The sequence below is a fragment of the Macaca mulatta genome, chromosome 4, assembly GCF_049350105.2.
Source record: "Macaca mulatta isolate MMU2019108-1 chromosome 4, T2T-MMU8v2.0, whole genome shotgun sequence".
Lineage (NCBI taxonomy): Eukaryota > Metazoa > Chordata > Mammalia > Primates > Cercopithecidae > Macaca > Macaca mulatta.
Window position 1 is genome coordinate 148,874,960 of NC_133409.1, and position 22,102 is coordinate 148,897,061.

Sequence of the window (22,102 nt, forward strand, 5' to 3'; positions counted from 1 at the left end):
GGGGCCAGCAGAGCCTGGACAGGTCTCCACTGTTCCCCTCTTTCTACCCCTCACCCCAACACAGTTCCTACCTGAACCCTTCCATCTGTCCCTTTCACTCACATCTTAGCACTACCACCCAGAGAGTTCTGCAGCAGGTAGGTCAGTTTGCTGTTCCGGTAAGGCACATGGGACTCCTACATGATTGAGGTGGGGACAGATGTTTAGGAATGGGCAGAGTTCTGCACAGCCAACCCCAACTGGCCCCCAGGTCCCATATCTCCCCCCACTCCTATTCCCACCTTGTTACTCAGGGCCATGATAACTAGCCCCAGCGTGGACAGGCTGCTGTTAATGGCCTGTGTTTCCCGAAGGCGTTCCCGCTCCCCGGGGCCGAGGGCTAAGCCAGGGTCAAGTCGCTCACTCCCGGCCAGGTCCACAAGACTGAGGGAGGCCCCACACTGCAGGCCTCGGCTGGAGTGCTCCCCAGAAATCTGTAGCTGGAATACACTGTGGCTGCGTGATGACCGTTCATTCTGGGCTGTGCGGGCCACAGCCCGATTCTGGCGGGCCAGATGAAGCAGGGCCTCCACCTGGGGATGGGAGCAGAAGGGGCAAAAGGGCAGGCAGAAGTCAGTACATAGTAATATGTATGGAAATAAGTAAGATCCCACCCCCACTCTCTCGAAGCTTTCTAGCCTGTCAACAAACAAAATTAGATGTACAGTATGTCTGAAAATGGTAAGGAATACATAGAATAGGGAGTGTATAAAGGCGGGGTGGGGAACCAAGTTTTGACAGGATAGCCAAAGATGGCCTCATTGCCGTAAGATCTCCAGGAAAGGAGCATCCAGGCAAAGGCCCTGAGATGGGGAGCATGACTAGTTGGTTGAGGAATAGCCAGGAGACCAGCATGGCTAGGATGAGCTGAGCAAGGAGATGAGACCTGAGATGCAGTGACCCTCCCCATTTCGGCAGCTGCATCACTCCCTCGCCACTCCTGGGTTAAGGCAGATCTACCTACAGCCCACAGGCCAAAACGGGATGTGGTAACCCAGCCTCACAACTTGTACTTCATCCTTCAATTCTCTCCTGCTCCTTTCTCTCTCTACCTCCATCTTGTGGCACCCTGCCCACTCCTCCCCATTCCCCAGTTCCAGTGCCCATGGGTCCTCACTTCTTTCTCACAGGAGACAGGGACATATCGAGCATTGGTGACAGTGAGCTCCTCGCTCCCTGGCCCCGCACGGCGAATCTCACACTCGCCCCCTTGACCCTTCCGGGTTCCAGTGGCCAGCAGGTCCCGGACAGTCTCATTGTAGATCTCTACGTAGCTTGCTACAAAGCTGTAGGTCCAGCCCTGACCACTCAGCTCCTGGGCCACAGAGAAGAGGTGCCGTAGGGCCCGAGGGATCAGCCCCTCCAACTGGGGGTCTCCCCCAGGCCCACCCTCCATTGTGAAGGTCTTGCCACTGCCTGTCTGGCCATAGGCAAAGATGCATACTGGATAGCCATCCAGGGCTGACTGGACAAGCATGGCAATCTCTTCAAACACTTCATCCTGTCCACTTCCTGGTGGGAATACCCGGTCAAAGGAAAAATCGTGGCGAGTTGGTGGGGCTGGTGCCCCACTCAGGGTCCCACGCCGCTCGTCAGACCGGGAGAGGCTAAGGCGGGTTGGAGGATCAGAGGGCCCACCAGGGCCAGAGGGAAACAGGAGGAGGCCGGGGGGTGGAGTGGGCTCCCCCGGAAGGACAGGGCGGACCCGGCAGAATACACGGATGTTGCCCTTGAGTTCCTGCAGCTGGTTGTGCAGTCGCCGGCGCTCCATTTCTAGCCCGTGAAGACGTTCTTCCCGCTCAGCCAGTAAGGCTGCCTGGGCCGCAGTCTCCTGCCACAGAGATGCCACCTCTGCTCGGCTGCTTGACAGGGCTGCTTCTGATGTCTGCAGCCTCCTCTGCCCAGAACAGAACACAACATACACAGAGGGTGATTTGCAACCAGGAATAAGAACAAATTGTGTGGCATATGGAGTGGGTGGAGTGAGGTCCCCGCTGAAAAGGACCTCAACACCTGGTAAACAAAGAAAGATAAGAAAATAAGGAATCATGGTACTAAGACAGGGAGTGCTATGGGTATGCCCAAGCACAGAGGAGCACAAGGAAGATGATATCTAGGCTGACACCCAGAAGTACAGAAGTGAACCAAGGAAGGATGCAGTACACAAAGAACATTCCAGAAAGAGGGAAGCACATATGCACAATGCCCAGAAGTGAAAGTTGAGTCATTTAAGAGACTGCAAATAATTTAATCTAGTTGGTGCTCACCAGGAAGGAGTCAAGTGGACATGGGAGGAGGGAAAGAGAGTACCACAGGAATTTGTGATCAGGATGCCAAAGAAAGAGGGATGGAAGACTAAGGAAGACACAGATCTAAATGGGAGCTTTGCAAACAGTCAAGGGTAGGAAGAAGCATGGCAGAAAGCAAGACAGTCCGGAGTGGGCTGGGTGCAGACTGGTGGAAGAGAGAGGTATCTTCAGCAGCACCTATACTGCTAAAGATAGGTGCTCAGGAGTTCTGAGCCCAAACAGACTTGAGGGGCACCTGGAACGGAGGGGAGGCATGACCTCTGCCAGGAAAGCGGGGCTGGCATCTGGTGAAAATCTGGCCCTTACCTCCTTCTCCTCTAGTTGGGACGTCAGTCCCCTCCTTTCTTCCTGCAATTCCACTTGTTTTTTCTGAAGCTCTTGCACCAAGCCCTCCTGCGTGCTCAGCCGCTCTTCCAGCTCCAGGACACAAGCACGCAAGTTCTTCAGCTCCTGTTGGCCCTGCTCAGCCTGGGCCTGTACCTTGGCTAAATGCCCCTCCAGTGTCCTGCGCTCTGTCCCCAGGGCCTTGGCCTGCTGTTGGGCATCTCTGAGCTGGTCCTGAAGCTGCTGGTTCTCTTGGTCCAATGTTTGAGTCCTCTCACGGCAGCGTTTTAGTTCTGCGTTTAGGTCACATAACTGACCCTTTAAGTCCCAGGCTGGACGTTTGCTGGGTTTCTTCCCTCCTGCCATGGGAGGAACAGCTGATGCTAAGATGAACACAGAAAGGACAAAGCTCAGTGAAGTCTAGGCTCTCTATCCCTCCTCCCTTCTAGCCTTTATGGGATCCACACCTGATGCTACATCTCCTTCCCCTAAGAGACCAAATGGATTTTTCTGGGCACTCACCATCTTCTCTTCCCTATCCCAGCCTCTCACCCAGTGGTTATGTTTGTCACCTACTGCCAGGCTTCTGGACAGGAACAGCAGGAACTGGCTTCTGGTTCTTCAACCCTAGAGAATTGAGGAGGTGACTTAGGAAGTACAGGACCAGTGTCCCTTCACCTCCGTCATTCTCCCTTTACACATTACCCCAAATCCCTTCTCAGACCCAGCTCTTGAGCACAATTACCTGTGGCAATAGCTGTGGAACACCGGGGTCCTGTCTTCTTGGAAACTTTTTGAGCTGCCCAGGAGATGGGAGAGAGCAAAGGTAGAATGATCATTCTTAAGATGACATGTAATCTTGCTAGGACAGGGGCAGGAGAAGTGCTTTTCTCAGAATTAGAAATAAGATAACTTTCTTCCCTTATCCCTACATCTGGCCAGCTCCTAATGATACCTCCCCTAGAACCAGAAATTAGTCATCCCTCAGTATCCAAAAGGGGTTGATTCTAGCACCCCCCAAGAATACCAAAATCCAAGGATGCCCAAGTCCCTTACATAAATTGGTATATAGTATTACATATAGTCTATGCACACCCTCCCATATACTTTATTTATTGATGATTGAGACAGAGTTTCACTCGTTGCCCAGGCTGAAGTGCAATGGTATGATCTCAGCTTACAGCAAACTCCACCTCCTGGGTTCAAGCGATTCTCCTGCCTCAGCCTCCCGAGTAGCTGAGATTACAGGCATGCACCACCATGCCTGGCTAATTTTGTATTTTTAGTAAAGACAGGGTTTCACCATGTTAATTAGGCTAGCCTCGAACTCCTGACCGCTGGTGATCTGCCTGCCTTGGCCTCCATTTTTTTTTTTTTTTTTTGAGATGGAGTTGCGCCCTTGTCACCCAGGCTGGAATGCAATGGCGCAATCTTGGCTCACTGCAACCTCCGCCTCCAGGGTTCAAGCAATTCTTCTGCCTCAGCCTCCTGAGTAGCTGGGATTACAGGCATGTGCCACCATGCCCGGCTAATTTTTTTTTTTTTTTTTTTGTATTTTTAGTAGAGACAGGTTTTCAGCATGTTGGCCAGGCTGGTCTCAAACTCCTGACCTCAGGTGATCTGCCTGCCTCAGCCTCCCAAAGTGCTGGGATTACAGGCGTGAGCCACAGCATCCAGCCACATATACTTTAAATCATCTTTAGATTACTTATAATATCTAACACAATGTAAATGCTATGTTAATACAGTCATGTGCCCATAATGACGTTTCGGTCAATGACAGACTGCATATACTGTCATTGACCCGTAACATCATAATGGAGCTAAAAATTCCTATTGCCTAGTGACATTATAGCCATGGTAATGTCATGGCATTCCCCACCTGTTTGTGGTGATTCTGGTATAAACAAACCTAATGCACTGCCAGTTGTATAAAAGTATAGCACATACAATTATATATAGTACATAATACCTGAAAATGATAATGACTATGTTACTAGTTTATATATGTACTGTATTGTACTTTTTATTGTATATTAGAGTGTACTCCTTCTATTTGCAAAAGCAGTTAACTATAAAACAGCCTCAGGCATGTCATTCAAAAGGCATTCCAATTTAATTTTAAAAATAAAATTTTAAATTAAAAAAATAATTTTTAGGCCGGGCGCGGTGGCTCAAGCCTGTAATCCCAGCACTTTGGGAGGCCAAGACGGGTGGATCACAAGGTCAGGAGATCGAGACCATCCTGGTTAACACGGTGAAACCCCGTCTCTACTAAAAAATACAAAAAACTAGCCGGGCGAGGTGGCAGGTGCCTGTAGTCCCAGCTACTCGGGAGGCTGAGCCAGGAGAATGGTGTAAACCCGGGAGACGGAGCTTGCAGTGAGCTGAGATCTGGCCACTGCACTCCAGCCTGGGCGACAGAGCTAGACTCCGTCTCAAAAAAAAAAAAAAAAAAAAAATAATTTTAGGCGGGGCATAGTAACACTTGTAATCCCAGCACTTTGGGAGGCCAAGGCAGGCAGATCACGAGGTCAGGAGATTGAGACCATCCTGGCTAACACGGTGAAACCCCATCTCGACTAAAAATACAAAAAAGTAGCTGGGCGTGGTGGCGGGTGCCTGTAGTCCCAGCTACCAGGGAAGGCGGAGCTGCAGTGAGCCGAGATCACGCCACTGCACTCTAGCCTGGGCGACAGTGCGAGACTCCTTCTCAAAAAAAAAAAAAAAAAAAGGGCATTCCAGAAGGCACTGTTATCACAGGAAGTCACATCTCCATGTGTGTTACTGCCCCTGAAGATCTTCCAGTGCGACAAGATGTGGAGGTGAAAGCCAGTAATGTTGACGATCCTGACCCCGTGTAGGCCTAGACTAATGTGTGTATTTCTTCATTTTTAACAAAAGGTTTCGAAAGCAAAATAATATTGAAAAATTTTCAAATTCAAGCTTACTTCTTGGAAAAAAATACAAATAAAATTTTAAATTAAAAAAAGAATTTTAGGTGGGGCATAGTAACTCATGCTTGTAATCCCACCACTTTGGGAGGCTGAGGTGAGCAGGTCACAAGGTCAGGAGATCAAGACCATCCTGGCTAACACGGTGAAACCCCATCTCGACTAAAAATACAAAAAATTAGACGGGCGTGGTGGCATGCACCTGTAGTTCTAGCTACTCAGGAGGCTGAGGCAGGAGAATTGCTTGAACCCGGGAGGTGGAGGTTATAGTGAGCTGAGATCATGCCACTGCACTCCAGCCTGGGCGACACAGCAAGACTGTCTCAAAAAAAAAAAAGAATTTTCTTTTCAACCCAGGAGACGGAGATCCATATTGCTCTCAGTATATGCTCCCCACCCAATAAAAAAATTTAGACAGAAAAAAAGCATGAGGAATAAGGATATAAGTAAATAAAATATTTCTGTACAGCTATACAATGTTTGTGTTTTAAGTTGTTATTACAAGGTCAAAAAGATAGCCGGGTGCAGTTGCTTACACCTGTAATCCCAGCACTTTGGGAGGCTGAGGCAGGCAGATCACGAGGTCAGGAGATCAAGACCATCCTGGCTAACACGGTGAAACCCCGTCTCTACTAAAAATACAAAAAACAAAATTAGCCAGGTGTGGTGGAGGGCGCCTGTAGTCCCAGCTACTCGGGAGGCTGAGGCGGGAGAATGGCGTGAACCTGGGAGGCAGAGCTTGCAGTGAGTTGAGATTGTGCCACTGCACTCCAGCCTGGGCGACAGAGCGAGACTTCATCTCAAAAAAAAAAAAAAAGAGAGAGTTAAAAAAAGATTAAAATGTTACATCAGCCTTGGCAAGTGGGAAAAAAAATGTTAAGTTTATAAAGCAAAACAGTTATAGTAAACTAAGGTTAATTTATTATAAAAGAACTATTTTTTATAAATTTGGTGTAGCCTAACTGTACCATGTTTCTAAAGTCTACAGCAGTGAAGAGTAAGGCCCTAGGCCTTCACATTCACTCACCACTCACTCGCTGACTCATGCAGAGCAACTTCCATTCAACTATGCTCCATTTAATGGTTTGTACCCTGTACAGGTGTACCCTTTTTTTATCATTTATATTGTTATTTTAAATGTACCTTTTCTATGTTTAGGTATGTTTATATACACAAATGGTTACCACTGGGTTATAGTTACCTACAGTGCTTCAGTATAGTAACACGCCGGCCGGGCGCGGTGGCTCAAGCCTGTAATCCCAGCACTTTGGGAGGCCGAGACAGGCGGATCACAAGGTCAGGAGATCGAGACCAGCCTGGCTAATACGGTGAACCCCGTCTCTACTAAAAAATACAAAAAAAACTAGCCGGGTGAGGTGGCGGGCGCCTGTAGTCCCAGCTACTCGGGAGGCTGAGGCAGGAGAATGGCGTAGACCCGGGAGGCGGAGCTTGCAGTGAGCTGAGATGCGGCCATTGCACTCCAGCCTGGGCGACAGAGCGAGACTCCATCTCAAAAAAAAAAAAAGTAACACGCCACACAGGCCTGTTGCCCAGGAGCAATAGGCTATCCCAGACAGCCTAGGTGTGTAGCAGGCTAGATCATCTAGGTTTCAGTAAGTACATTCTATGATGTTTCCACAGTAATGCATTTCTGATAATGTATCTGCATTGCCAAGTGACACATGACCATAATTGTTATATTGTATTTTTTGGTTATTTTTCTATTTTCCATGAATTTTTTTTTTTTTTTGAGACCGAGTCTCGCTCTGTCGCCAGGCTGGCGCAATCTCAGCTCACTGCAACCTCCACCTCCCGGGTTCTAAGCAATTCTCCTGCCTCAGCCTCCAGAGTAGCTGGATTACAGGTGCGGGACATCATGTCCGGCTAATTTTGTATTTTTAGTAGAGACAGGGTTTCACCATGTTGGCCAGGCTGGTCTGGAACTCCGGACTTCAGGTAATCCACCCACCTTGGCCTCACAAAGTGCTGGGATTGATTATAGGCGTGAGCCACTGTGCCTACTCTCCTTGAATATTTTCAACCGATGGTTGGTTGAATCTGCAGAAGCAGAACCCACGGATACAGAGGGCCAACTGTACTCCATAGGCCAAAAAGCAAGTTGGATCAAGATAAGTAAAAGCAGAACCATATCTAAAGTATGCCACCATTTGCGTAAAAAAGGTGGGGGAGTATAGTCTTACTTGCTTGAATACCAATAGAATTTTCCTGGAAGAACATACAGTTGCCCTGGGTAGCAGAACTGGGTGGCTGGAGGACAGAAACAGGAAGCAAATTTTACTATACAACAACCTTTGTGCCTTTGGAATTTTGAACCAAATGAAATGTTATTACCTATTCAAAACAGACAGGCTGGGCGTGGTGCCTCACCTGAGGCCAGGAGTTCAAGACCAGCCTGGCCAACATGGTGAAACCCCATCTCTACTAAAAATACAAAAATTAGCTGGGCATGGTGGTGGGCACCTGTAATCCCAGCTACTCAGGAGGCTGAGGTAGGAGAATCGCTTGAACCTGGGAGAAGGAGGTTGCAGTGAGCAGAGGTCGCGCCACTGCACTCCAGCCTGGGCGACAGAGCAAGACTCTGTCTCAAAAAAAAAAAAAAACCAGAAAAAAACCAAAATAGAATAAAATTGAAAGAAAAGAAACAAGTGAGTTGAAGAGCACTGGACTTCCGTGTCCTTGGAGGCTATCCATCCCGAGAGCCCACCTGTGGTCTGGCCTTGTGTCTGTGGCACTGTAGTGAGGGATGGAACTCTTGGGTGGGATGTGGTAATTTTGGTCGTTGCACCCAGGCCTCTTGTCCGTTTCTGGGGAAAGATAAAGACAAGGTCCACAGTCACCCTCCCAAATGGTTTATACTCTCTCTCTCCTTTCTTTCACACACACATACACACACATACCCCCACATACCCCACACACACATGCACAGCTCTCCACGCCCAGCTCACCTTCTCAGGCTCCAGGCCATCTTCCATCTGGTCAGGCCTCCTCTTGAGTCTGCTTCCTGAGAGAGGCAGCCGGGAAGGGGCCTTAATCCGAGGTCTCTTCAGTTCTATGTTCCCCTTTACTTCCAACAGGGGGGACCTCTGTTGGGAAAAGAGACCCTTGAGACAATACCCAGGAGCCCAAATGTCCCAAGAACTTCCCGTCTTGGCCCCCCAGCCTCAATTATCAACATCACCACACCAAGCACTGAGCACCACTTGTGCCAAAAGCTGAATTATGTGCCAGACAGACAGCATGAACAGAAGTGGGGACATAACCTAAAAGTGGGAATAACCTCTAGGAGAAAAGCTGGACTTGACTAACTTTAAGGGCAGGAGTCAAACAAGCAGAGAGGAATGGATGCTCTTTCTGGAAGGCAAAAATTCAAATATGCACATAGCATGGCTAAGAAACCAACTGGCCCTTTTGGCTGAAGCTGAGAATCATAAATAAGGGAGAGAGTGGAAGATATGTGAGGGCTGAAGACTGCTTGGGAGAATCAGGCAACATTTATTGAGCAATGTTTGAAATGTTTTACTTGGGCCAGGTGCAGCAGCTCACGCCTGTAATCCCAGCACTTTGGGAGGCTGAGGCAGGCAGATCACAAGGTCAGGAGTTTGAGACTAGCCTGGCCAACATGGTGAAACCCTGTCTCTACTAAAAATACAAAAATTAGCTGGGTGTGGTGGTGCATGCCTGCAATACCAGCTACTCGGGAGGCTGAGTCAGGAGAATCACTTGACCCTAGGAGGCAGAGGTTGCGATGAGCCGAGATCACGCCACTGCACTCCAGCCTGGGCAACAGAGTGAGACTCCATCTCAAAAAAAAAAAAAAAAGGCATTCGAACTTAATTCTAGCCGAGCACGGTGGCTTACGCCTGTAATCCCAGCACTTTGGGACGCTGAGGCGGGCAGATTACTTAAGGTCAGGAGTTCAAGACCAGCCTGACCAACATGGTGAAACCCTGTTTCTACAAAAATTACCCGGGCATGGTGGCATGTGCCTGTAATCCAGCTGCTTGGGAAGCCGAGGAAGACAATTGCTTGAGTGACTGGCAGAGGTTGTGGTGAGCCAAGATCATACCACTGCACTCCAGCCTGGGTGACAGAGTTTTGTTCAGAGTTTTGTTCATAACTATATAACCAGAGGGCCTAGTACAACGTCTGCTACATGGTAGGACTCTACAGTTTTTGAAGGAATGAAATTTAATGTTCATCAGTAGGGCAATACTTACACTGTGATATATCCATACCATTGGCTTCTATACAAATAAAATGGGAAAAAAAGAGGTAGTATTTTTCCTGCCACCTACAGAAATGTGCACAAAGAATGCTTATTTTAATTTAGCGTAATCAATTATAGTATGGAAACCAAATTTTTCTTTAAGTATTCCAAAGTCAAACACTGATTTTCAAAAATACCCTGTGCCCTTCCTCCTCTCTACACTACCATAGTGGATCTGCCACAGACCTACCTCCTTGGAATCTGTCGGTTCAGAAAATGTGTTTAAAGGTTTGTTTATTCAGGACAACTCCAAAGACCACAGTATATATATTTTTCCCATCTATTAATATAAAGCTAGACATGATACCCTCCAACTTTCCACAATGAGAAGCATAAGCACTTAACCTTCTATAAGAATGGATATTCATGCAACCCTGCCTACATCCACCTCACCACAAGATCAGAGATGGATGGCCCTGCTCCTAAGGCAACCCTTTCACATATGCATCACATCCCACCCCTCCTTACCAAATCCTGGACTCACCAAATCCTCCCAATTGCAGGAACATTCCTCCAGCAATCATCCCTTCTCACCTCTGCACCATCAGCTTTGCGCTATATGGCATCACTCCAACTGACATACAACAAACTCTTATTTCTTCGAACCTAAAAGAATCTGAACTGTTTTCCCTAACAGATACTATCCTTTTTCCTTGCTGCCCTTAGCAGCAAAACTCTTAGCAGCAAAAGTATTACCTATATTGTATTCACTGTGGCCAATTTCTCTCCTAAGCCCATTGCAATCAGGCTTTCATTCCCACCATTCCATCGAAATTCCTATTCTCAAGATCACGAGTAACTTCATGTTGCTAAGTCAATTCTTTATCTTCATTTTCTTGACCCATTAAACAGCATTTGATACAACTCATCACTCTCCTTTTCCTTAATAGGCATTCTTCATTTAGCTTCCAGGAGACCACCCTTTCTTACGTCACTGGCAGGTCCTCCCCATCACTCCAGACTTTAACAGCATTCTCTATCTATACTCACTATCCACTCCCATGGCTTTAAAGATCATTGATATGCTGACAGTTTCCAAATTTATATGTCCAGCTCAGACCTCGATCCTGCACCTATACTGAACTGCATCCTCAACATCTCTATTTAAGGCTGGGAGTGGTGCCTCATGCCTGTAATCCCAGCACTTTGGGAGGCTGAGGTGGGTGGATCACTTGAGGTCGGAGTTCGAGACCAGCCTGGCCAACATGGCAAAACTCTGCCTCTACTAAAAATACAAAAATTACCCGGGTGTGGTGGCACATGCCTGTAATCCCAGCTACTCGGGAGACTGAGGCGGGAGGATCACTTGAAGCTGGGAGGTAGAAGTTGCGGTGAGCCGAGATCGCACCACTGCACTCCAGCCTGGGCAAGAGTGAGAGACTCCGTCTCAAAAAAAAAAGTCTCCATTTGGAAGTCTAATAACTGACCTGTTGATGTCCAACCCTGCTTTGAACTTGCTCCTCTTGCAGCTTTCTCCATCTCAGTTGATATAACTCCATCTTCCAGTTGCTCAAGCCAAAAACCCAGAGTCTTCTCTTTCTCCTACATACCACATCTAATCTGTCAGCAAAGCATGGCTGATTGTACCTTCAAAATATATCCAGAACCCGACCACTTTTTACTATTTCTTCCACTGCTACCACCCTGACCTAAGACATCATCTGGCACCTAGATTATCATAAACCAGTGGTTCTCAACTGAGGGCTATTTTATCCCCCAGGTGACATTTGACAATGTCCAATGCAGTCCTGCACACTGTCAGATGCCTAGCAGCATCCCTGCCTCTACCCACTAGATGCCAGTAGCAACCCCCCACCTCGTCATGACAAAAAATGTTGGCTAGGTGTGGTGCTCATGCCTGTAATCCGAGTACTTTGGGAGGCCGAGGCGGGAGGATCATGAGGTCAGGAGATTGAGACCATCCTGGCTGACACGGTGAACCCCTGTCTCTACTAAAAATACAAAAAATTAGCCAGGTGTGGTGGCATGCACCTGTAGTCCCAGCTACTCGGGAGGCTGAGGCAGGAGAATCGCCTGAACCCGGGAAGCGGAGGTTGCAGTGAGCCAAGATCGCACCACTGCACTCCAGGCTGGCGACAGAGCATGACTACATCTCAAAAAAAAAAAAGAAGTTGCAGGGCACGGTGGCTCATGCCTGTAATCCCAGCACTTTGGGAGGCCAAGGTAGGTGCATTGCTTGAGCCCAGGAGTTCCAGACCAGCCTGGGCAACATGGCAAAACCTGTCTCTATAAAAAATACAAAAAACTAGCCAGGCATAGCGGCAGGTGCCTGTAGTCCCAGCTACTCAGGAGGCTGAGGTGGGAGGATCACTTGAACCCAGGAAGTTAAGGCTCTAGTGAACCATGATCACGCCACTGCACTCCAGCCTGGGAACAGAGAAAGAAACTGTCTCAAAACAAAACAAAAAAAACAAGAAGCAAACAAAAAATCAAAACAAAAGGCAATGGTGCTATGGTTGTGAAAATCTGTTGGACCTGACATATATTATCTCTTTGCTTAAAATCGTCCAGTGATTCCCCATCTCACTCAGAGTAAAAGTCCTCACAATGACCCCCACAAGGACTAACTGTGATCAGCAACCCCACTACCCATTACCTGACTTCTTTTCCCACAACTTTTCCCCTTGCTCACTTCAATCCTGCCACACTTCCCTCCTTACAACTCTTTAGGGACTCTGCTCTAGCAGATTCCCTCTACCTGAAATGTTCTTCCCTCACTATCTGCTTGTCTATCTCCCTCACTTCCTTCAACTCATCTTTTCCATGGGGGTTACTGAGACCACCCTATTTAATATTCTATCCCGCCAGTTGGCTTCTCCTGCTCCCTTAACCTTGAATTTCTCCTTTTCTCCACAGCATTTATGGCCTTCCAGCAGTTATATAATTCATTTATTACATTTGTTGTCTGTATCCCCATAGAATGGCAGCTCCATGATGGCAGCGATTTGTCCCTTGTTCACTGCTGCATCCTAAGTACCTACAACCGCGCCTGGCATGTAGTAGGTGCTCAGTAAATACTTGATGAGTAGATCTGAGAAGGCTTTTACTACTTCTCACTGTCACATCATACTACTCTGCTCTCTGGTTATCACGACAGAAAGAATCTCTCTTTATTTTTTTTTATTTTTTTTTTTTGAGACGGAGTCTCACTCTGTCGCCCGGGCTGGAGTACAGTGGCCGGATCTCAGCTCACTGCAAGCTCCGCCTCCCGGGTTTACGTCATTCTCCTGCCTCAGCCTCCCGAGTAGCTGGGACTACAGGCGCCCGCCACCTCGCCCGGCTAGTTTTTTGTATTTTTTTAGTAGAGACGGGGTTTCACTGTGTTAGCCAGGATGGTCTCGATCTCCTGGCCTCGTGATCCGCCCGTCTCGGCCTCCCAAAGTGCTGGGATTACAGGCTTGAGCCACCGCGCCCAGCCCAGAAAGAATCTCTCTTAAGGGAATCCTAACTTTAGGGAAACCTGAATGTGAAATACCAGTAAACAAAAGATTCAGGCAGGAGACCTTTCCTGGCATCAGAAATCAGTACACTCCAGCTGTCATACACATTCATCTCTCTTCACTGGAGAGAGGAAGCTGCATATGGTTGTGGGGTGCAGCAGGGCACCATTTAAGAGAAAGAACTAAATCAATCAGTTTCATTGGGCAGCAATCTGCAAAATTTGGGAAAGGAGAGAGAGAATGAGTCTTTCGGCCCAGATTACCCTACTCTCCTTCTCCCTTTCCTACACTCTGAAGCAGCAGTGATGAGGAGAGGCGATAACACAAAAGGACCTCAGCAAGGATGTGACCTCAGACACCATGTCCCCAAAGTAAGAAGTCATATCAGAACTCTCCCTTCTTACACACTGCAATCACACCCTGAGTAGGAATAAAGAAGTGGAAATGTGTCAGAGGAGCCTGAGAATTCGAAAGGGGAAATCTCGGAGACATGAAAGGGAGGGGCCCCCGAGACTTGAAGCTGGGGGAAGACAGACAGACGTCCCTTCCGACCTCCCCGGGTGCACTCTGCCGTCTCCACTCCTGCCTCCGCCCCTTTCCACTTGTGCGGGGCCGCACGGACCTTCGCTCTCCCGGTAGACATGACAAAGGCCGGCCGGGAGCCGGGGGCGCGACAGCATCGGGGCGGCCAGCCGTCGTCCCCATCCCCAGGACAGGACACCTGCGCCGCCCCCTACTCACCTGCGGATCCATGTCCACCTCGGTCCCACACGCGCCGGGGGAATGCAGTGGAAGAGAACTGGGTTCCGGGGATCCTGGGACTCGCGTTCTCTCGCCCGCTGGCGAAGCAGGGTAGAGAACTCGCGCGGCTCCGGCCGCTACCAGCCCCGCGCCACACCCGCCACTTTTGAATTCCAACGGCCGCCACCCGCTCTCACCGCGCTCTGCACGCAGGGACCAATCGTCGCTGTCGCCACAGCCGAGGGCCAATCGCAGCGTCCTCCGCCACCCGAAGCCACACCCCGCCCGACAGGCGCCTTCTCTTTTCTGTTTCGCAGGCGTCGGAGAGGTAAGCGGATTAATTCCACTTCCGGTCCCACTTACGCTTCTCACCCCTCCCTCCTCTAGCGGCAACCGTGCTGGACTTCCGCTCCGCTCCCCGCCGTCGCTCGCTACGTCAAAAAATGCGTGGACGTCGCCGCACGAACGCAACTGGCCGAACGTAACTGGTGGCGGCCGGAGGAGGAGGGGCGGGGATGCTGGAGGAAAGAAATCACGCATGCGCAAACAAGGACCATTGCCGGTAGACAGGCTGGACTAGCGCCTCCTGGTGACTGCAGTAGGGAGCGCACTCGTTTTCCGTCGACGTGATTGCGGCTCCAGCGCTGCCTCTCCTGGTCGTGGTTGACTAGGCTCGGAAGTGGCTCCTGGAGCCCTCACGTGGACGTTAGTGGCCTGGTCTGTTCATTCCCTGGTAATGTTGCCATTTCTCACCAAATTTAGGAACTTTTGCGCTCCATTGAAGACTGACAGTGGGGATTCAAAACTCAGGAAATAATTTTTTTTTTATAGCCCTCTTCTCTCAGTCAACCTACTTACCTGGGTGCTGTTACTGGTGCTGGGCTCAGGGCCTTTGGAGTCTCGAGCCCAGGGAAGATTTACTGCTTCCATTTATGGAGTATTTTATGTTTTTCAGGTTATGGACCTGTATTATCTCCTCTTATAATCTCAAAAATTCACTGAGTTCCTACATTGTGCCACGTTCTTTGTATAGATGGATGGAGACAGGTTCAGAAAGGTTAAATAGTAAGTATAAGGTCACACCGCTGGTTGGGAATGGATCTAGATTCCATTAGCTTCAAAATTCGAGCTATTTCTGTTAACTCACGTTGCCTCTAACAGGCTCGGTGACAAGAGAAACCCCTTACGTGTGAATAAGGTGCTAGTTTGCAAAGTCGTTCTACCATATTTACTCATCCGAGTTTCCATCCAATCCTGGAGGTAGTCAAGACAGGGTTTTATTTATGAAGCCGAAAGGCAGGGGCCTAAAGCATATGTTCCGGGGTTTGGTGTGCAGTTGGAAATTGGCAGGTCTGGCACCCACGCTGCCGTCTTCTATCCATTACTTTAACTTGGCTTCAAACAAACTTGTGGAGAGAAGCAGATTGTGGGGAGACACACTGTCTGAAAACCATGTTGCCATCCCCCCAACCTTTGATATCCTGGGAAAACTCCAAAAAGCAAGAGCTAGAAGAGAACACAGTAAAAAGAAAAGTAAAGGAAGAAACTAGAGAAAACCGACAATGGAAGGTAAAGGGAGTAACTGAGAAGGGAGACCTGAGAAGAAACATATAGTTAAAGATATTTATCAAATTAAAAGAAAAAGTTAAACTAGGAGAAATATAGACCCATTAGCAGATGAAAGGGGGAAAATTTATTCATCCCAATTGATGCAGCAAAGCCACTCAAAATATTCAACACCCATTGATTTAAAAAAAAAAAAAAAAAAAAAAAAAAAACTCCAGAAGCTGATAAAGGACATCTTCAAAAATTTCTCAAAACATCTCACCATAATGGTGAAATGTTGAAAGCATTCCTTTCAAGATGGGGAACAAGGCAAGGATGCCTGCTCTCAATAATCCTCACCAATACAACAATGGAAGTTGTAGCCAGTGCAATAAGCAACAAATATATAAGGATTACAAAAAACAATAATGTTAATATTCGCAGATGAAATTATTGCACGTACAGCAACCCTAAAGTAAAATTCAGATAAAATTGATAAATGAGTTTAGCAAGGTTGATGGATAAAAGATCAGTAAGAGGAAAAAAATCAATTTACAAGATCAATTGCATTTCCATCTTCAGCAACATCAATTAGAAAGCATAACTTTAAAAATTGTACTATTTGGTTACATGAATATTTACATACATAAAAGTTAAGCTCAGGCTGGGCCTGGTGACTCACGCTTGTAATCCCAGCACTTTGGGAGGCTGAGGCAGATGGATCACCTGAGGTCAAGAGTTCAAGACCAGCCTGAACAACATGGTGAAACCCCATTTCTACTAAAAATATAAAAATTAGCTGGCTGTGGTGGTGTGCCTGTAATCCCAGCTACTCAGGAGGCTGAGGCAGGAGAATTGCTTGAACCCGGGAGGCAGAGGTTGCAGTGAACTGAGATCGCACCACTGAAGTCCAGCCTGGGCTAACACAGTGAGACTCCTTCTCAATAATAATAATAATTAAAAAAAAGAAACACTTATTGTGTGCCAACGATCTGGAGCCAGAGGACCTGTGAAGGTGCCACACCGTGCTGCTTACTGGGAATACAGCAGTGAACACAACAGATGTGGGCCTCCATTTCTCAAAGTTCCAGCCCAGTGAGGAGTACAGATGAGCAGAGAGGCAGCAACAAAAAATAAAAGAGATCATGCATGTGAAGTTCTTAGCACAGTCTGTACAATTGTATGTATCCCTGAGCAGCAGCAGCAGGGCACAACGGGCCAGAGCCAGGCTCATCAAGTGTGCAGAACTGAGAAGGGCTGCAGCACGGAACAGTCTGGGGAGCCGAGGCTGGCGGGATGGGTAGGAGGGGGCAGACCACGAAGGCTTTACCCTGGGGATAGGAGCAGGAGTCTCCTTCAAATCTGTCAGTTGGTGGGATTCCCTACTTCCAGGATGGGGAAGGGTGAAGCTTTACAGGGACAAAGTCTGTGCTGGAGTGAGCCCAGGAGTTCAAGACCAGCCTGGGCAACGTGGGGAAAAGGAGTAAACACTCCTTTTCTTGTGCATCATGCAGTTTGCCACCATCTGCTATAGAGAGCCCCACAGGGCAGGGTTTCCTGCTGGGCCACCTCAAGTGCTACAGGCCTGCCCAGGGGTGTCCTGCCCACACAGGGTGCTGTGGTTCAGGCACTCAACCTTGGTCCAGCCTCTCACAGCTGAGCATAATATTGATAGTGACACTGAGCCTTTGATAGAGGCTGTTAGTTTCCCCCCCAGTATTGTTTCTCCAATCTTTTCTTCTTAATGAACCCTCCAGTTTTTTGCAAGACACAGGGCCACCAAAGAAGACCTCAATTCCCAGCCTGTCTTGGGACTAGGTATGGCAATGGATGGTGCTCTGGCCAATAGAGCACAAATGGAAGTAATGTATCCACATTTCAGGGAAAGCCCGGAAGAAAGGAGTATGCCCTTCCCCGTCAAACCATGCCATTTGTTGAGAATAGAAGAACCACAGGCTTGGCCTGGCGCTGTGGCTCACACCTGTAATCCCAGCACTTTGGGAGGCTGAGGCGGGCAGATCACCTGAGGTCAGGAGTTTGAGACCAGCCTGGCCAACATGGTGAACCCCGTCTCTACCAAAAATACAAAAAATTAGCTGGGCGTGGTGATGGGCACCTGTAGTCCCAGCTACTCGGGAGGCTGAGGCAGGAGAATGGCGTGAACCCGGGAGGCGGAGCTTGCAGTGAGCCCAGAGAGCACCACTGTACTCCAGCCTGGGCGACAGAGCGAGACTCTGTCTCAAAACAACAACAACAACAACAAACCCACAAAAAATTAGCCAGGCATGGTGGCAGCCGCCTGTAATCCCAGCTACTCAGGAGGCTGAGGCAGGAGAATTGCTTGAACCTGTAAGGCGAAGGTTGCAGTAAGCCGAGATTGCACCATTGCACTCCAGCCTGGGCAACAAGAGTGAAACTCTGTCTCAAAAAATAAAAAATAAAAAATAATAATAAAAAAAAAAGCTCTTCCTACCATCTTGACTCCTGTGGAGGCCTGCTGGGAAAAGGACTTCTAAAAGGAACTATGTCTGGAAGGTTGTGGTCCAAGGCCATTTTTGGCGGCTATAAGTGGGGTCTCCAGAACCAGAGGGAGCACATAGCTCTTCTTAAAATTGAAGGTGTTTATGCCCGAGATGAAACAGAATTCTAATGGGGCAAGAGATGCACTTATGTATACAAAGCAAAGAACAACACAGTGACTCCTGGCAGCAAATCAAACAAAACCAGAGTAATCTGGGGAAAGGTAACTCAGGCCCACGGAAACAGTGGCATGGTTGGTGCCAAATTCCGAAGCAATCTTCCCACTAAGGCTATTGGACACAGAATCCGAGCGATGCTGTACCCCTCAAAGATTTAAACTAGGCCGGGCGCGGTGGCTCAAGCCTGTAATCCCAGCACTTTGGGAGGCCGAGACGGGCGGATCACGAGGTCAGGAGATCGAGACCATCCTGGCTAACATGGTGAAACCCCGTCTCTACTAAAAACACAAAAAAAAATAAGCCGGGCGAGGTGGCGGGCGCCTGTAGTCCCAGCTGCTCGGGAGGCTGAGGCAGGAAAATTGCGCAAACCCGGGAGGCGGAGCTTGCAGTGAGCGGAGATCTGGCCACTGCACTCCAGCTTGGGCGACAGAGCCAGACTCCGTCTCAAAAAAAAAAAAAAGGATTTAAGCCAATGAAAAGTCAATAGGCTGGGTGCAGTGGCTCACTCCTGTCGTCCCGGCACTTTGGGAGGCTGAGGCGGGTAAATCACGAGGTCAGGAGTTCAAGACCAGCCTGACCAAAATGGTGAAACCCCGTCTCTACTAAAAATACAAAAATGCTGGGTGTGGTGGCGGGCACCTGTAATCCCAGCTACTTGGGAGGCTAAGGCAGAGAACTGCATGAACCCAGGAGGCGGAGGTTGCAGTGAGCCGAGATTGTGCCACTGCACTCTAGCCTGGGCGACAGAGCGAGGCTGAGTCTCAAAAAAAAAAAAAAAAAAAAGAAAAAAGAAAAGTCAATAAATAAACATGGATTTGTGCTCTTAAAAAAAAAAAAAAGCCAGGCATGGTGGATCATGCCTCTAATCCCAGCACTTTGGGAGGCCAAGGCAGGAGGACCACTTGAGGTCAGGAGTTCCAGACCAGGCTGGCCAACATGGTGGCACCCATCTCTACTAAAAATACAAAAAAATTAGCCAGGCATTGTGGCGTGTGCCTGTAATTCCAGCTACTCAGGAGGCTGAGGCAGAATTGCTTGAACCCATGAGGCGGATGTTGTGGTGAGCCAAGATCGTGCCATTGCACTCCAGCCTGGGCAATGAGGGCAAAACTCCATCTCAAAAAAAAAAAAAAATTATTCGAAGACTTAAAAGGCTGTAACTCAGCCTTGATTCAAATAGGTTACAAGTAGTCATGATGATATTTAACAGGAAACATTGCAAGATGAGAACTTTGATGAAGTCTCATGTAGGTATAGATACAGGTACAGATATTCATATAGGTACAGATACAGTTATAGTCATGGTAGACTCCAGATCACAATGAACCAACATTTGGCCAAAGGCAAAAAAGTTATTTAAGATTACTTTTATGTATGCTCAGTCTCTAGTAAAGGTAACTACCATTCAATTTTTTAAATTTTTTTATTTTTTGGAAACGGAGTCTTGCTCTGTCAACCTCCGCCTCCTGGGTTCAAGCGATTCTCCTGCCTCAGCCTCCTGAGTAGCTGGGATTACAGACATCCGCCACCATGCCCACCTAATTCTGGTATTTTTGGTGGAAACGGGGTTTTACTGTATTGGCCAGGCTGGCCTCGAACTCCTGACCTCATGATCTGCCCGCCTTAACCTCCCAAAGTGCTGGGATTATAGGCGTGAGCCACCACGCCTGGCTTACCATTACATTTTTAAAACTGTGATAAAGTCACATAGCCTCTGAGATAGGCTACTTCTTTTTTTAAATAATATTTTATTTATTTATTTATTTAAAGACAGGGTCTCACTCTATCACCCAGGCTGGAGTGCAGTGGTGCAATCTGGGCTCACTGCATCCTCTGCCTCCCAGGTTCAAACGACTCTCTGACTCAGTCTCCCAAGTGGCTGGGATTACAGGTGCGCACCACCATGCCAGGCTAATTTTTGTATTTTTAGTAGAGACGAGGTTTCACCATGTTGGCTAGGATGGTCTGGAACTCCTGATCTCAAGTGATCTGCCTGCCTCAGCCTCCCAAAGTGCTGAGATTACAAGCGTGAGCACTGCTCCCGGCCAATATTTTAAAACTTTTAATAAAATAAAATAGAGACAGGGTCTCACCGTGTTGCTTAGGCTGGTCTCAAACTCCTGGGCTCAGACAGTCCTCCTGCCTCGGCCTCCCAAAGTGCTGGGATTACAAGTTCGAGCCACTACACCTGGCAGTAACTGACTACTACTAACTCTGAAAACTGTAACCTGAATCTTACGGCTTTGATCATTTGTTATAGGAAACTACATTTGTCAGAATGCTATAGTAAATTGTGTTTGTTTACTTCAAGTCAACTATATTTGTTATATGAAGTTGTATTTGTATACCAACCTATGTTGGTAAGCTACTGTTTATAACCTCACTGATTTTCTTATAATCATATCTGTATATTATCTTGCCAAGATAGATTCCAAATCCAGAATTTTCCTCCTTATGGGTTGTAAACATAAAATAAAACATTATTTGTCTGTGCTACTATAACAAAATACCTGTGACAGAGTAATTAATAAACAACAGAAATGTGTTTCTTACAGAGCTGAAGGGTTGGGAAGTGAAAGATCAAGGTGCCAGCAGATATAGTGTCTGGTGAGGGACCTGGTTTCTTCTTCACATAGAGCCTTGTTGCTGCATCCTCCAGAGGAGATGATCTCCGGAGGAGATGCTGTGTTCCTTACATGGTGGAAGGACAAAAAAGGGCCAAAGCTAGTCCCCTCCAGCCCTTCCCTCCAGCCCTTTCCCTCAATGAATAAGGCACTAATTCATTCATGAGAGTGGAGTCCTCATGACTTAATTACTTCCCAAACAACCTCACCTCTTAATACCACCAAAGCTGAGATTAAATATCAACATATGAATTTTGGGGGACATTCAGATCAAAGCAGTATTATAGCACATTTGCTTTCAAAAACACATGACATATTTTTCTGTGTGTTTGTTTTTAGCCAGGGTCTCACTTTGTCACCCAGGCTGGAGTGCAGTGGCGCAGTCTCGGCTCACTGCAGACTCCACCTTTCACGTTCAAGCTATTCTCCTGCTTCAGCCCCCCCCAAATAGCTGGGACTACAGGCCTGCACCCCATGCCCAGCTAAATTTTGTATTTTTTATAGAGACGGGGTTTTGCCATGTTGTCCAGGCTAGTCTCAAACTCCTGACCTCAGCGATCCACCCACCTCAGCCTCCCAAAGTGCTGGGATTACAGACATGAACCCTGGGCCCAGAGGCTGGGGTGTCTTTTGCCATCTCATCTTTACCCCTTTCTTCCCCTGAACTATTCAAATATCCAGCTAAAGGCAGAGATAGAAATAGGAGGGGAGGCAAGTTGGGCTGAGAATGCTTGTATAACATCAGGCCTGCAGGCACTTTCAGAAGCCAGGCATCGCCTATATTTCATCTCAAACTGCTACACAAGTGTTATTTCCAACCATGTGCCAATGTCACACAATGTCACGACTACACGCGGAACTGAATGAAGGTCCTGGAGAGTCTCTCATAATAGAAATTTTCAGATCCAGACTTGGAAATAATTGGTCATTTAAGTGAGCTAGAGGTGGCGTTAAAATAAAGAATTGTGCTTTTCTATATTTTATTATCATTTCTTTGATGAGAAATGGAAGATGTTAAATAAAAATGGGAGTCTAGGCCCAGCGTGGTGGCTCACACCTGTAATCTCAGCACTTTGAGAGGCCGAGGCAGGTGGATCACCTGAGGTCAGGAGTTCAAG

General features: G+C 47.8%; 1 protein-coding gene and 1 pseudogene across 9 annotated transcripts in view; one reads left to right on the forward strand and one right to left on the reverse strand.

The window, feature by feature from the left end:
• Window positions 1–22,102, reverse strand: part of KIFC1 (kinesin family member C1) — a 50,700-nt gene that overhangs the window by 3,442 nt on the left and 25,156 nt on the right. For 2 of the 9 annotated variants that reach the window (XM_078000171.1, XM_028847678.2), the window contains exons 3-10: window positions 8,593–8,730; window positions 8,352–8,451; window positions 3,418–3,471; window positions 3,249–3,299; window positions 2,655–3,055; window positions 1,157–1,936; window positions 282–572; window positions 103–176 (exon numbers count right to left, since the gene is read on the reverse strand). In XM_078000171.1, coding sequence (XP_077856297.1) covers window positions 103–176; window positions 282–572; window positions 1,157–1,936; window positions 2,655–3,055; window positions 3,249–3,299; window positions 3,418–3,471; window positions 8,352–8,451; window positions 8,593–8,619 — 1,778 coding nt within the window. In that variant the 5' untranslated portion in view covers window positions 8,620–8,730. Of the gene's footprint in view, window positions 1–71; window positions 177–281; window positions 573–1,156; window positions 1,937–2,654; window positions 3,056–3,248; window positions 3,300–3,417; window positions 3,472–8,351; window positions 8,452–8,592; window positions 9,412–11,178; window positions 12,043–14,116; window positions 15,623–22,102 lie in introns of those variants that run through there. The other 7 variants (XR_013416477.1, XM_015136111.3, XM_015136109.3 and 4 more) reach the window with 7 other exon arrangements.
• LOC717735 (large ribosomal subunit protein eL33 pseudogene) lies at window positions 18,060–18,639 on the forward strand (annotated as a pseudogene).